Here is a 14,445-nt window from a genome sequence, read left to right on the forward strand (position 1 = left end):
TCATCCTCTGCTGTCCCCTTCTCCTTGCGCCCTCCATCTTTCCCAGCATCAGGGTCTTTCCCAGGGAGTCTTCTCTTCTCATGAGGTGGCCAAAGGATTGGAGCCTCAGCTTCAGGATCTGTCCTTCCAGTGAGCACTCAGGGCTGATTTCCTTCAGAATGGAGAGGTTTGATCTTCTTGCAGTCCATGGGACTCTCAAGAGTCTCCTCCAGCACCAGAATTCAAAAGAATCAATTCTTCGGCGATCAGCCTTCTTTATAGTCCAGCTCTCACTTCCATACATCACTACTGGGAAAACCATAGCTTTAACTAATACCAAATGCAAAATGAGGAAGTGCGCAGAACGGCTCTCACAACCCAGAGCCCTTCAGACGTTTTGGACAAAACTCCCACCAACTGGTGGCAGATGAAGTTGATGGACTATATGGAAATGGCGGAAATGACTGGCAGAATCCGAGACCAGGGAGAAGAATCGGTGGAAGAAGACTGGAAAAAGTTTAAAGATTATTTACAGAAATACTGTAAAATTAATGAATGTTAGAAAAATGTTGGAATGAAGTTATATGGCTTTAGCAGAAATGTTATAAGGAATTGAGTATAAATAGATTAATAAGAGTATTAAAGGGAAAAATAAGGTTAGAATGTGTTAAGACAAATATAGGATAGAAAACAGAGGAAGATGGAAAGGAATTGCTGAAACAATTAATAGAAGTGGAATACAAAAAGGGAGGTGTGAGGAGGTCGTGGAAACAAGTGAACGAAAGATAAGATAATGAAATGGTTTTGTTTTTGTTTTATTAGCTTTATGTGTTAGTGTTAGTGTTTTGTAGTGTCTTTGTATTGTATTGCATTGGTTTTTTTGTTTTTTTTATTTACGTTTTTTCTTTTGTACTGTTGTGTTTAAATTGTTGGAAAATTAATAAATACTATATATATAAAAAAAACAAACTCCCACCAACTGGAGGACACCGGTTACTTAAGAGACCGCCTTGTCCCTTATCGGAGATCTGCACTGGTTGTCAATTTGCGATCAGGCTAAGTTCAAGGTGTTACTGTTAGCATATAAATATAAAGCCCTTAACAACTTCGGTTCACCTATGAGATCACCTTAGGTAAAAGGACCCCTGGACGGTTAAGTCCAGTCAAAGGAGACTATCGGGTTGCGGCGCTCCTCTCACCTTCAGCCCGAGAGAGCCGGCGTTTGTCCAGACAACTTTCCGGGTCATGTGGCCAGCAGGACTAAACTGCTTCTGCTGCAACGGAACACGGTGACAGAAACCAGAGCACACGGAAACACAGTTTACCTTCCCACCGCAATGGTACCTATTTATCTACTTGCGCTGGCGTGCTTTCGAACTGCTAGGTTGGCAGGAGCTGGGACAGAGCAACAGGAGCTCACTCTGTCACAGGGATTCGAACTGCTGACCTTCCGATCGGCAAGCCCAAGAGGCTCAGTGGTTTAGACCACAGTGCCACCGGCATCCCAACTTGAGATCCCTTTACCCCACAAGTGCTCACTCGACTGCTTTGATCCGCAGAACTGGCACAGCTACAGGTGCCAAGCAATTTCCATTCTGAAGTTGTAAGAACTTGTTTAGTGTGGCAGCACTAAACAAGTTCTTACAACTTACAGGCTGCTTGGACAAGTGAAACCGACCACCTGTCTCCTTGATCCTTGCCCATCCTGGCTGATAAAAGCTAGCTGGGAAGGACTGGGTGATGGGCTCTGCGGGGTGGTGAATGCTTCCCTCCGTGAGGGAGCCTTCCCAGACCTGCTGAAAGAGGCGGTCATTAAACCGCTTCTTAAAAAACATCTTTAGACCCGGCCAATTTGGCCAACTATCGCCCAGTCTCAAATCTACCATTCTTGGGCAAGGTGATTGAGCGGGTGGTTGCCAAACAGCTCCAAGCACGCCTGGAGGATGCGGACCATTTGGATCCCTTCTAACCTTTTGCATGCTGTTTTAATTTTTGTTGTAGCATTTTGTAAACTGCTTTGACTGTGTATCAGTCTCTACAGCCACAGCAGGCGTTGTAACCCTCTAATAGTTTGACTTCATCCACAAAGGCACAGCCCTCCTTTGTCCCCCGAGACAGACGGATGCCAGCAACAATATAGGCATTTGTTCCCCATAAATTTCAATCCTTGATGAGGTCTGCATTGAAAGAATACATGACTGAATTTGGATGGGTTGATGTTTGGCGCAGATCACATTGTAGAAAAGGTGGATATATATATATATATATATATATATATATATATAATCAGTTCATCACAACTGTTTGAGAATAGAATATGAACAGAATATTTTCTGGCCCTTTCTCCACTATTACAGCATGTTACAACACATTGAATCAGTACAATTGCTATTTCAGATCATGCACTATCTTGCTAGGCAGTTATCTGATAAGGTAAAAACCTCTGGCATGTGGTGTTTAAATATCTCACTCTTGGATGATGAGAATTTTAGAACACAGGTGGGAGCTGACCTTCCGGGATTATTCTTATTGCTAATGTAAGCTGATGTTGCTTTTCTTTTTCCTTTCGGTTATATTTGCAAAAGAATACATACGCACACATACCAAGGAAAGCATTTTGCAATAGCAGCAAACAAAAGGGAAATTATGTGCCAGCAGTTTTAGCATGAAAAAATGAAATTGGGGAGACACTTGAGAGTCCCATGGACTGCAAGAAGATCCGACCTCTCCATTCTGAAGGAAATCAGCCCTGAGTGCTCACTGGAAGGACAGATCCTGAAGCTGAGGCTCCAAGACTTTGGCCACCTCATGAGAAGAGAAGACTCCCTGGAAAAGACCCTGATGTTGGGAAAGATGGAGGGCACAAGGAGAAGGGGACGACAGAGGACGAGATGGCTGGACAGTGTTCTCGAAGTTACCAGCATGAGTCTGACCAAACTGTGGGAGGCAGTGGAAGACAGGAGTGCCTGGTGTGCTCTGGTCCAGGGGGTCACGAAGAGTCGGACACGACTAAACAACAACAAAGTCTAGGATGAAGCTAGAAAAGGAATATCAGCTATTGTGGCAAGGTCAGGGCAATATGATTTGCAGGTACCATTGCACAAGAACTGCTCATGCATGAGGATCCTCTGGGTGAGTGATGGCCTGTGAGAGTACCAAGCTTCAGGCTTGGGATCAACATTATATTGGAATTTGGCCATTTGCAGTTGGGTTCAGAGGTGAGAGGGCCACAATTAAACGAACACCGCTGACTTTTCCTCTTGCAGTTATTTAACATGTTTGAAATGTCAGGGATGCAACAGAAACAATTAATCCATAGGCAGAATGGAGGCGAGGGCTGCAAAGGTTCATCGCTCAGACCTCTAAGTTGCCCTGTGAACTATGGATTCATGATTCATAAGCAGTCCTTGCCGGCAGGGTGAGGGTCAGGGAGTTTTGTTGATTTTGAGTTGCAAAGAAAGAAAGAAAGAAAGAAAGAATAGGGGGATAAGCCTGCATCACAGAGTCCATAGCTCATGCACAGACGTTGTGCTTGGGGCTGTACAGTGTGAGCAACACACGAGCACCGAGGTCTAGGAAAACAGTCTAAAAATATTAAGTGCCTGCTGCCAAGATGCTTATTTATCAAAAGGAGAAGGTGTGCGTGTGTGTGTGTGAGAGAGAGAGACAGAGAGATCAGCCATTAAGTTGTCCATAGTTCAGCTGACTGCAATTTGTCTGCAATTGAAAGCAATTATTTCAGGCACTTAGGGAATCATAGAATCAAAGAGTTGGAAGAGACCACAAGGGCCATCGAGTCCAACCCCCTGCCAAGCAGGAAACACCATCAGAGCACTCCTGACATATGGTTGTCAAGCCTCTGCTTAAAGACCTCCAAAGAAGGAGACTCCACCACACTCCTTGGCAGCAAATTCCACTGGCGAACAGCTCTTACTGTCAGGAAGTTCTTCCTAATGTTTAGGTGGAATCTTCTTTCTTGTAGTTTGGATCCATTGCTCCGTGTCCGCTTCTCTGGAGCAGCAGAACAGAGCTCTAGAAAGCATTTTCAGAGGCCTGATCACCTCAGCACCTTCTGGCCTGACCTTGATAATGTGCCTGTGGGGAAGTCACAGGACGGATTTGGCACACAGTCGCTGCTGGCTGCCAAAAAAGGCAGGTTTTCGAGGGATGGGAGATTTCGCGGCGCCGGTTTAAAAACGACTCAGGATCAAGTTGCCTGGTTCGTGCAAGAATGGAGAGAAGGCACCTTCCTTCCTTCCCTTTTATTTCAAGTTTTTAAATCCACGTCTACAGATCTACAGCACAGGGGTGGGCGACATTTCTCAGCCTGAGGGCCTGATTCCCTTTTGTGCAGCTTTCTGGGGGCCACACGCCAGCGGTGGGCAGGGCCAGAGGCAGAAGCAGGCAGGGGAACAAATGTCAATCTTACCTTTGTGCAGGAGGCTAGTTTCTACGCTCACTCCCTCTCTCCTCCATCCTAGGCAAACCTCAGCAGACACAGCCCACAGCCAGGGCAAGAACGTGGTGCCAGGCAGGACCAGTGAGGGGGTGTGTCTGTGGAGGATCCTGGGGGCCAGCGAGGACTACATCTGGCCCCTGGCTTGAGTTTCCCCATCCCTGCTGCAGCAGAAGCACCAGAGGCCTGAGGGGTTCGTTGGCCAGTTTGAGCCAGTATGAGACGTTCAGGCACATCCTGCTCTACTGGCCAGATGCCCTTCTAGTTCCACAACCCTCCTTATTGTTGTTGTTGTTTAGTCGTTTAGTCGTGTCCGACTCTTCGTGACCCCCTGGACCAGAGCATGCCAGGCCCTCCTGTCTTCCACTGCCTCCCGCAGCTTGGTCAAACTCATGTTCGTAGCTTCGAGAACACTGTCCCACCATCTCGTCCTCTGTCGTCCCCTTCTCCTTGTGCCCTCCATCTTTCCCAACATCAGGGTCTTTCCGAGGGAGTCTTCTCATCTCATGAGGTGGCCAAAGTATTGGAGCCTCAGCTTCAGGATCTGTCCTTCCAGTGAGCACTCAGGGCTGATTTCCTTCAGAATGGAGAGGTCTGATCTTCTTGCAGTCCATGGGACTCTCAAGAGTCTCCTCCAGCACCAGAATTCAAAAGCATCCATTCTTCTGCGATCAGCCTTCTTTATGGTCCAGCTCTCACTTCCATATATCACTACTGGGAAAACCACTAGGAACAACGCTCCTAACCCATTACAAAGAGAAACAGCCCTCTCCACACTGCCTCTGCTTCAGATCTCCTCTTTTCTCCAGCCACCCATTTCCTGAAGCTCTCCTTTCCCTGACGCTCGTCTCCCTTGACCTCCTATGCCCTGTTCCTTCTCTGCAGCCTGCCCAGCAGCTCCCCTGCACAGATTTATGATAGGGATGGGGATACAGCCCGAAACGGCAGTCCTGGCCTGTGAGAACATGAGGAGAGCCTGCTGGATCAGGGCCATGGTCCATCTAGTCCAGCATCCTCTTCTCAGATGCAAACAGGAGCCGAGCCCAAGATCATCTCTCCCCTCCTGAGTTTTCCAGCAACTGGTACCTCCGATTGTGGAGGCAAAGCACAGCCTTTGTGACTAGTAGTCATTGCTAGACCTCTCCTCCTCCATGAATTTGTCTAATCCTCTTTGAAACCATCCAAGTTGGTGACCATCACTGCCTCCTGGGGAAGTGACTTCAGGGCGGGGTATAAATAATAAATTATTATTATTATTATTATACCCATTGTTCAGCTCGGACACTGAGGTCCAGCTCCGAGGACCTTCTGGCGGTTCCCTCGGAACAGAGAACCAGGCAGATGGCCTTCTCGGTGGTGGCACCCGCCCTGTAGAACGCCCTCCCATCAGATATCAAGGAAACAAACAATTACATTGGTACCTTGGGTTAAGAACTTAATTCGTTCTGGAGGTCCATTCTTAACCTGAAACTGTTCTTAACCTGAGGTACCACTTTAGCTAATGGGGCCTTCTGCTGCCGCCACACGATTTTTGTTCTCATCTTGAAGCAAAGTTCTTAACCCGAGGTACTATTTCTGGGTTAGCGGAGTCTGTAACCTGAAGCGTCTGTAACCCGAGGTACCACTGTATCTAACTTTTAGGAGACATCTGAAGGCAGCCCTGTTTAGGGAAGTTTTTAATGTTTAATGCTGTATTGTGTTTTTAATATTTGGTTGGAAGCCACCCAGAGTGGCTGGGGAATCCCAGCCAGATGGGCGGGGTAATAATAATAATAATAATAATAATAATAATAATAATAATAGTTTAACCGTGTGCTGTGTGAAGAAGGACTTTTTAAAATCTGTCTTCAATCCTCCAACATTCATCTTTGTTGGACATCCATCAGTTCTGGTGGTCCACCCCCTTACTTAAAGGTTTAGGTTGGCCTTTGCTAACCTGGTGCCTTTCAGGTGCTGCTGGACTCCCACTCGGTCGCAGCCAGCATGGCCAATGGTTAGGGAGCGGCAGTCCAGGACAAGTGGAGGGGGCCTCGGGTTGGCAATGGCTGGCCGAGGCAATTCGCTTTGACGGGCCAGCAGGGGAGTTTATAAAACGATCAGATTAATAGCTGGCATAAATCAAGTGCTCGGCAGGATTAATGAGGTTTTTAACAGAGCCTGCACCTCAAGACCGCATCAGGCAATAAAAAGGAGCACTTGTGAGTTGTCGTCACAGATGAAAAATGAGGCGACCCAGGGGGTAGACGGATGGAGGGAGGGAGGGGGCGGGGGCGGGGATGATCCATGAATCACACTTGTTGTTCGGAACAGAACTGAGAGGAGAGACGAAGGCAGGAAAAGATGCGCTCGGGATTCCCCCCTTTTTGCTGCATTCCGGTGTCATGCGCCTCCCAAAGCCCTTTTCATGCAGACAGGCCTATGCAGCTGTTTACTCTTCTTCCATCATGTTAACGATCGTTCTGCTTTGTTTTTACGGGTGCCTTGCCATATATACCCTACACTTCTGAGATCTTCATTGTTAGATAGATTAGACAGATTACAAATCTTCTAATAATAGAATTGGCTGCATTATTATTACACTGCCTGGGTATTTTATGTGAGTTGGTGGCATATATATTGTTGTTGTTGTTGTTTAGTCATGTCCGTCTCTTCATGACCCCCTGGACCAGAGCACACCAGGCACTCCTGTCTTCCACTGCCTCCCGCAGTTTGGTCAAACTCATGCTGGTAGCTCCGAGAACACTGTCCCACCATCTTGTCCTCTGTCGTCCCCTTCTCCTTGTTGCCCTCCATCTTTCCCAACATCAGGGTCCTTTCCAGGGAGTCTTCTCTTCTCATGAGGTGGCCAAAGTATTGGAGCCTCAGCTTCACGATCTGTCCTTCCAGTGAGCACTCAGGGCTGATTTCCTTCAGAAGGGAGAGGTTTGATCTTCTTGCAGTCCATGGGACTCTCAAGAGTCTCCTCCAGCACCATAATTCAAAAGCATCAATTCTTCGGCCGATCAGCCTTCTTTATGGTCCAGCTCTCACTTCCATACATCACTACTGGGAAAACCATAGCTTTAATGGCATATATATATACTTTGATTAAATTAAAAAAAATAAATTCTGGGGCATGGGGAAGACTGGCTTCCAGCAACTGGCATTCAGAAGCGTTGCTGCCTTCAACTGTGAAACGGTTTATGTTAACACCTAAGAGGCTGGAGGAATAAGCTGCCTCCAGGGCAGTGGAAAACTCCAACTTCTAGAAAAACAACAACACACAACTTCTAACACTGTCAGGAAAGCAGCATTTCCCCTCGCCTAAGGGCAACTGTTGACGTTGCTGCATTCTCGATCTCGCATCCTTCAAGCGGTGCACAAAGAACCAAAACCCCCGGACATGGCTATTGATCTGCTTGGCAATACCAGGGAGAGAGATTACCAAGGCGCTCCATCTTCAGATTCTCATTATCGCAGAGATAGATGATGAACTAAATGAAGCCTCACACAAGACAGGAAGCATTCAGGCAGCCGGTGCTATTATTGGAAGATTTATAATCCGTCTAATCTATTTAACAATGAAGATCTCAGAAGCAATGGGACCTCTCCGCCGATTCTCTGCAAGGACCGTTAACTGAAAGACCACCAGTCCCTGTCATAGCATATATACCATCACTCAGAGCAGGGATGGAGAACCAGAGGTGCAACAGGTGATGTTCGACTGTAACTCCTATCATCCCTGGGCATTGCCCATGCTGGCTGAAGATGATAGGAGCTGGGAGTTCAATAGCAGATGGGCAGCTACAGATGTTTCCCCTCCCTGGCTTAGATTAGTTGGCTCCTTACCTCTCTCGCCCTGACCTAGCCACTGTGATCCATGCGACAGTCACCTCCAGACTGGATTATTGTAACTCGCTCTACGTGGGGCTGCCCTTGAGACTGACCCAGAAACTCCAGCGGGTGCAGAATGCTGCAGCGAGACTCCTTACGAGGTCTTCGCTGCGAGATCACATTCACCCGGTGCTATACCAGCTGCACTGGCTCCCGGTGGAGTACAGGATCAGGTTTAAGGTGCTGGTTTTAACCTTTAAAGCCCTATACGGCCTAGGACCCTCGTACCTACGGGACCGCCTCTCCTGGTATGCCCCACAGAGAAACTTACGATCTTCGAATAAAAACATCTTGAAGGTCCCAGGCCACAGAGAAGTTAGGCTGGCCTCAACTAGAGCCAGGGCTTTTTCGGCTGTGGCTCCGATCTGGTGGAACACTCTGTCACAAGAGACCAGGGCCCTGCGGGACTTGACATCTTTCCGCAGGGCCTGCAAGACAGAGCTGTTCCACCAGGCCTTTGGCCAGGGCACAGCCTGACTCCCTCCCTCGGCAATCTTCGCGGAGCTCTGGCCCAATGGTTGCCAGTGGCTTGAATTAATTAATTTTATAACGAATGATTTTAGACTGTTGTTTATGCTGTACTTTTGTACTGTTTTATTGTTGTTAGCCGCCCTGAGCCCGGCTTCGGCTGGGGAGGGCGGGATATAAATAAAATTTATTATTATTATTATTATTATTATTATTATTATTATTATTACCTGGGGAAAGGCTTTTATTACAAGTTAGCCAGGTTCCTGATAGAAAAGGGAATCTGGGTGTTCATGGGGAAGAGACCTTGGTTACCCTTTCAGCCCTTCAACCTTGACTCTGAACTGTGTCTTCCCCCAACCCCGAGAAAGGACCACAATAAGAGACCAACGCAACAGCAGCCAAAACGAGTTCAAACAGAAACAACCCATGCCTTGAGCCGCTCTTACCACAAACTGGTCAATGTCTCTCTCAAGTCCCATGTTGGGCAGGTCTGGCATCATGTGTGCCACCACTTTGAACCCGGCATCTTTGGCTAGGTGGAATGATTCGCACACAGCCTTCACCGTATGGCCCCTGGGTGGGGGAAAGAGAGGAGGAAATGGGGGTTACAAACGTGGGTGCACACACAGAAGCAAGCATCTCGTAAGAACATAAAAAGAGCCTGCTGGATCAGGCCAATGGCCCATCTAGTCCAGCATCCTGTTCTCACAGTGGCCATCCATATTTATTTCATTTTTTTTCTTCCATAGTGGTAATTTTTCTTCAATGACAGTGTTTATTTTTTTGGCCTTACAAAAATGTTACTTGACAAAACCTTTACAAAGCAAAACCGGACAACTAAATTTCTTAGCACAGTTAAAAAACAACAACTTCCCCCCCAAAATAATTATTCTCTCATTCATCTTCTTCTTCCACACCCCTAATATAAAGGACATGATTGCTTATTTAACTTATATGCAGAATTCATCATGTGAAAGGCTGGGCTGGATGAATCCCTAGCCGGAATTAAGATTGCCGGAAGAAATACCAACAACCTCAGATATGCAGATGACACAACATTGATGGCAGAAAGTGAGGAGGAATTAAAGAACCTTTTAATGAGGGTGAAAGAGGAGAGCGCAAAATATGGTCTGAAGCTCAACATCAAAAAAACGAAGATCATGGCCACTGGGCTCATCAGAAGGGGAAGAAATGGAGGCAGTGAGAGATTTTACTTTCTTGGGCTCCATGATCACTGCAGATGGTGACAGCAGCCACGAAATTAAAAGACGCCTGCTTCTTGGGAGAAAAGCAATGACAAACCTAGACAGCATCTTAAAAAATAGAGACATCACCTTGCCAACAAAGGTCCGTATAGTTAAAGCCATGGTTTTCCAGCAGTGATGTATGGAAGTGAGAGCTGGACCATAAAGAAGGTTGATCGCCGAAGAATTCATACTTTTGAATTCTGGTGCTGGAGGAGACTCTTGAGAGTCCCATGGACTGCAAGAAGATCCAACCTCTCCATTCTGAAGGAAATCAGCCCTGAGTGCTCACTGGAAGGACAGATCGTGAAGCTGAGGCTCCAATCCTTTGGCCCCCTCATGAGAAGAGAAGACTCCCTGGAAAAGACCCTGATGTTGGGAAAGATGGAGAGCACAAGGAGCAGGGGACGACAGAGGACGAGATGGTGGGACAGTGTTCTTGAAGTGACCAGCATGAGTTTGACCAAACTGCGGAAGGCAGTGGAAGACAGGAGTGCCTGGCGTGCTCTGGTCCAGGGGGTCACGAAGAGGCGGATACGACTAAACGATTAAACAACAACAACATTGCACCTTTGCAGAACTTCACCAAGGTGTCCAGATAATGCACTGTCAATATAGTATTCTGTATTTGCAAGCTGCATGTTCATGTAGCCATTGACGGAGACAAGGTAGCCTTTGTATTCCATCCCCCACTTCAGCTTCACCATCACTGGCTTCCCAGTCAGCCCGCTTCGGACTGAGAGGCAGACTCACAGCAACCAGACCAACCTAAGGGCGGCTGTGGCAACAAAAAAATTACTGGCGGGCAGCACATGTGCCTGCCAAAGCTCTAAAAAGAAAAAGCCACACAGTGGCCATTCAGATGCCTGCGGGAGACCAGTAAGCAGGATTCGAGCACAAGAGCTACTCTTCCCTCCTGTGGTTTCCAACAACTGGGATACAGAAGCATCGCTTTTCTTTTTGGGGCTGATCCAGCAAAGACTCTTCTTAATGTTCTTATGCACTATAACAAAGTCTTAAGCCCGAGGCACCACATAAAGGAAGCCACAGGTTCCGCTCCTGCCTCCAACAGTTTTCTCCTCTGCGTATTTTTGAAGATTTGTTGGCATTTTGGGAGCAGGGACCTGGCTTCTCCTTCTTTCCCCCCATTCATATCTATATAAAGCCATGAACAGAAGCAGAACACTCGAACCAAAACTGAACAGCTGGGACTTGTATTTTGCACCATTTGAAAGCAAACAGATCCGAACCCTAAAGGCTTTCATTTCCTCGAACGACTGAAGCACTGTCATTGCCCCGCGGATAAAATGCCTTGGCAGGCTTTGCAGAATGAATAGAAAGGCTATCTCCCATTCGCATTGTTACAATTCCCACCTACCCCAAATTCTGAGGGATAGCCAGCCTCATAGAACCAATGTGCTTAAGCCTAATTAACGCATGAAGGAGTGAATTACCATAGATGGGGTGAGCTCCTGTTGCTCGGTCCCTGCTCCTGCCAACCTAGCAGTTCGAAAGCACGTCTAAGTGCAATTAGACAAATAGGTACCCCTCCAACGAGAAGGTAAACGGCGTTTCCGTGCGCTGCTCTGGTTTGCCAGAAGCGGCTTAGTCATGCTGGCCACATGACCCGGAAGCTGTACGCCGGCTCCCTCGGCCAATAAAGCAAGATGAGCGCCACAACCCCAGAGTCGGCCACGACTGGACCTAATAGTCAGGTGTCCCTTTACCTTTTACTAAGTTGCTCTGCTAGACTTAGCTATGTCCACTTCCCCTCACCTTGCGGGGACTGTTCTCTCTCAGCCTACCTGATAACCTCACCATATGAGGAGGCCTGAGGTGGCTGCTCCAGTTTAGTCCGCATGGCTCTTGCAAACCACTCTTGAGTTCCCATACAAACAATTTAGAAACTTTCATCACTTTGGAACTAAACCAAGTTTTACTTCCTGTGCAATTTCTCTGAATGCTGCATGGACAAGCACATGAATCTGACATTTGGAGAATTTGTAAGTAAACCATTTTTAACTTACCAAATGTGTGTTCTTTTTTTCTGTGCTAGGGGAAACTTTTGGAACTCACTTTAAAGGACTTATTTTTAAGGTCTAAATCCTATATTTCTGTACACCACTTAAGAGAGGTTCTGTACACCAAGAGGTTCAGAATTATTTTTAGATAAACGTAAATAAAAATAAGTACATGTTGCCACTATTAGATAGATAGCTAGTTATAATAAGTGTCACATGTACTGCTCTGCTTTCCTTTAGATCACATCAGTGAGGCCAAGTTGGGGGGGGGGCTTGCCGTCTGGGGAGCCATCCACACTGCCCGGCTTGCACCCTGGGGAGGTCACTTCAGTGCTGCTACTGCAGCAAAAACAATGTGGGAGGCAGCAGTCATGAGATACAGGTCTCTGCAGCCACAGCAGGTGATGCAATTGTCCAGCGGTTTGAATTCACCCCGGGAGGCACTCTCCATTGTCTCTTGAGCCAGACGGAGGCCAACAACAACATCTTTCCGCCTGGAGTTGTTTGCTCCCCATATTCTGAACCTTCCAGAGGGCAATGATTGTGATGCAAGAGTGTTTTAAAAAATAAAAATAGGAAACTGCCTTACGATAGATGTTCCACCACTGAGCTATTACCCTTCCCTACTGTATTATTACAATACACAAGCAATTCATGGGACAATGCAGCGCTTGGAAATGGCTGTGCCTTCCTGAGCAAAGTTCTCTGCTCACTCCTTGGTGCCTGCAGCCTCAGGGGCGTTTAAAAAAGGAAAGGGGAAGGCGTTCAAATGGAAGCACTCACAAAATGGGTAAGTGCACAGCTTGTTAAGTAAACAAAGGCAGGAACAGAGGCTTTTCAAGAAACGCCTTTTTCGCAACGGCAGAGGTGCCAGAAGCCTGGCCATCAAAGGCACAGAAGTGAGACGCAAACATCTTGCTCCCTTGCCCTTCGCAGCTGCAGATCCTGTCCAAGGCTTCTGTTTCTTTGGACAGACTTAGCAGCAATTTGGCGCAGGCGGGACAGTGTGAATTGGCTGCCACTGACCCCACCTGTCCTGAGAGCGAGTTTCTGTGGTGGTGGTGGGAGACAAAGCTGGATACGGTGTGGGCAGCAATGAAGAAAAATCTTAGCAGTAATGACGGGTGCCAGAATAGCAGGGAAATAAAAAGGATGTGAGCTCGCTTGCTCCTTACCCTTCCTAGCCGAGGCTTCTTCTCTCTAAGACTAATTTTTAACACTCATTTGCTGGTGATTTGGTATAGGGGACATGTGCGAATTAGCCCAAAGAGTCAGGCCAAGAAGATTCTACCCACCCTGAGGGTGTGTTCGGGGATGGGGAGAGAGAAGCCAGGCACCCTGCAGGCAGGGGGCTGCCCAGTGATGGTCAGTGGGACGAACCACAAGGGGTGAGGGTCAGCGACTGCAGTCATATGAAAGAGGCAGACAGATAAAGGCCCGGGTACAAGATGGGGAAGTGGAAATAATAATAATAATAATAATAATAATAATAATAATAATAATACCCCGTCCACCCATCTGGCTGGGTTTCCCCAGCTACTCTGGGTGGCTTCCAACAAAGATTAAAAATACATTAAAATGTCACACATTAAAAACTTCCCTGAACAGGGCTGCCTTCAGATGTCTTCTAAATGTCAAGTAGTTGTTTATCTCTTTGACATCTGATGGGTGGGTGCTCTACAGGGCGGGCGCCACCACCGAGAAGGCCCTCTGCCTGGTTCCCTGTAGCTTTGCATCTCGCAATGAGGGAACTGCCAGAAGGCCCTCGGCGCTGGACCTCATGTTGCCGCCCTCCAGACGTCTTGCAGAGGCAGTCACAAAGAATAATGATCACAGGATCCAGGTCAGTTCATATGGGGAGAAGCAGTCTTTGGGGTATTGCGGTACCATTTAAGGCTTTATAGGTTAAAAAAAAGCACTTTGAATTGGGCCTGGAAATTAAATGGCAGCTGGTGCAGTTGTGGCATCATTGTGTCATATGCTTGAACTGTCTTGTCCTGTGAGCAACCTGGTCGCTGAATTCTGTACCAGCTGAAGTTTCCTAGCTGTCTTCAGAGGCAGCCCGACGTATAATGTGAAGCAGTAATCTAACCTTGAGGTTTTTATTATTGGAGAGAGCTAGAGCTGGACCATAAAGAAGGCTGATCGCCGAAGAATTGATGCTTTTGAATTATGGTGTTGGAGGAGACTCTTGAGAGTCCCATGGACTGCAAGAAGATCAAACCTATCCATTCTGAAGGAAATCAGCCCTGAGTGCTCACTGGAAGGACAGATCCTGAAGCTGAGGCTCCATTACTTTGGCCACCTCATGAGAAGAGAAGACTCCCTGGAAAAGACCCTGATGTTGGGAAAGATGGAGGGCACAAGGAGAAGGGGATGACAGAGGATGAGATGGTGGGAC

At 47.3% G+C, this 14,445-nt stretch overlaps 1 protein-coding gene across 1 annotated transcript in view; it reads right to left on the reverse strand.

Annotated features, from left to right (window-relative positions):
• The window catches only part of ELP3 (elongator acetyltransferase complex subunit 3), a 112,359-nt gene that overhangs the window by 53,056 nt on the left and 44,858 nt on the right, over positions 1-14,445 (reverse strand). The window contains exon 9 of the mRNA XM_081001037.1: positions 9,226-9,352. Coding sequence (XP_080857163.1) covers positions 9,226-9,352 — 127 coding nt within the window. The remainder of the gene's footprint in view (positions 1-9,225; positions 9,353-14,445) is intronic.

Source organism: Podarcis pityusensis (genome assembly GCF_964106645.2).
Source record: "Podarcis pityusensis genome assembly, chromosome: 3".
Taxonomy (NCBI): domain Eukaryota; kingdom Metazoa; phylum Chordata; class Lepidosauria; order Squamata; family Lacertidae; genus Podarcis; species Podarcis pityusensis.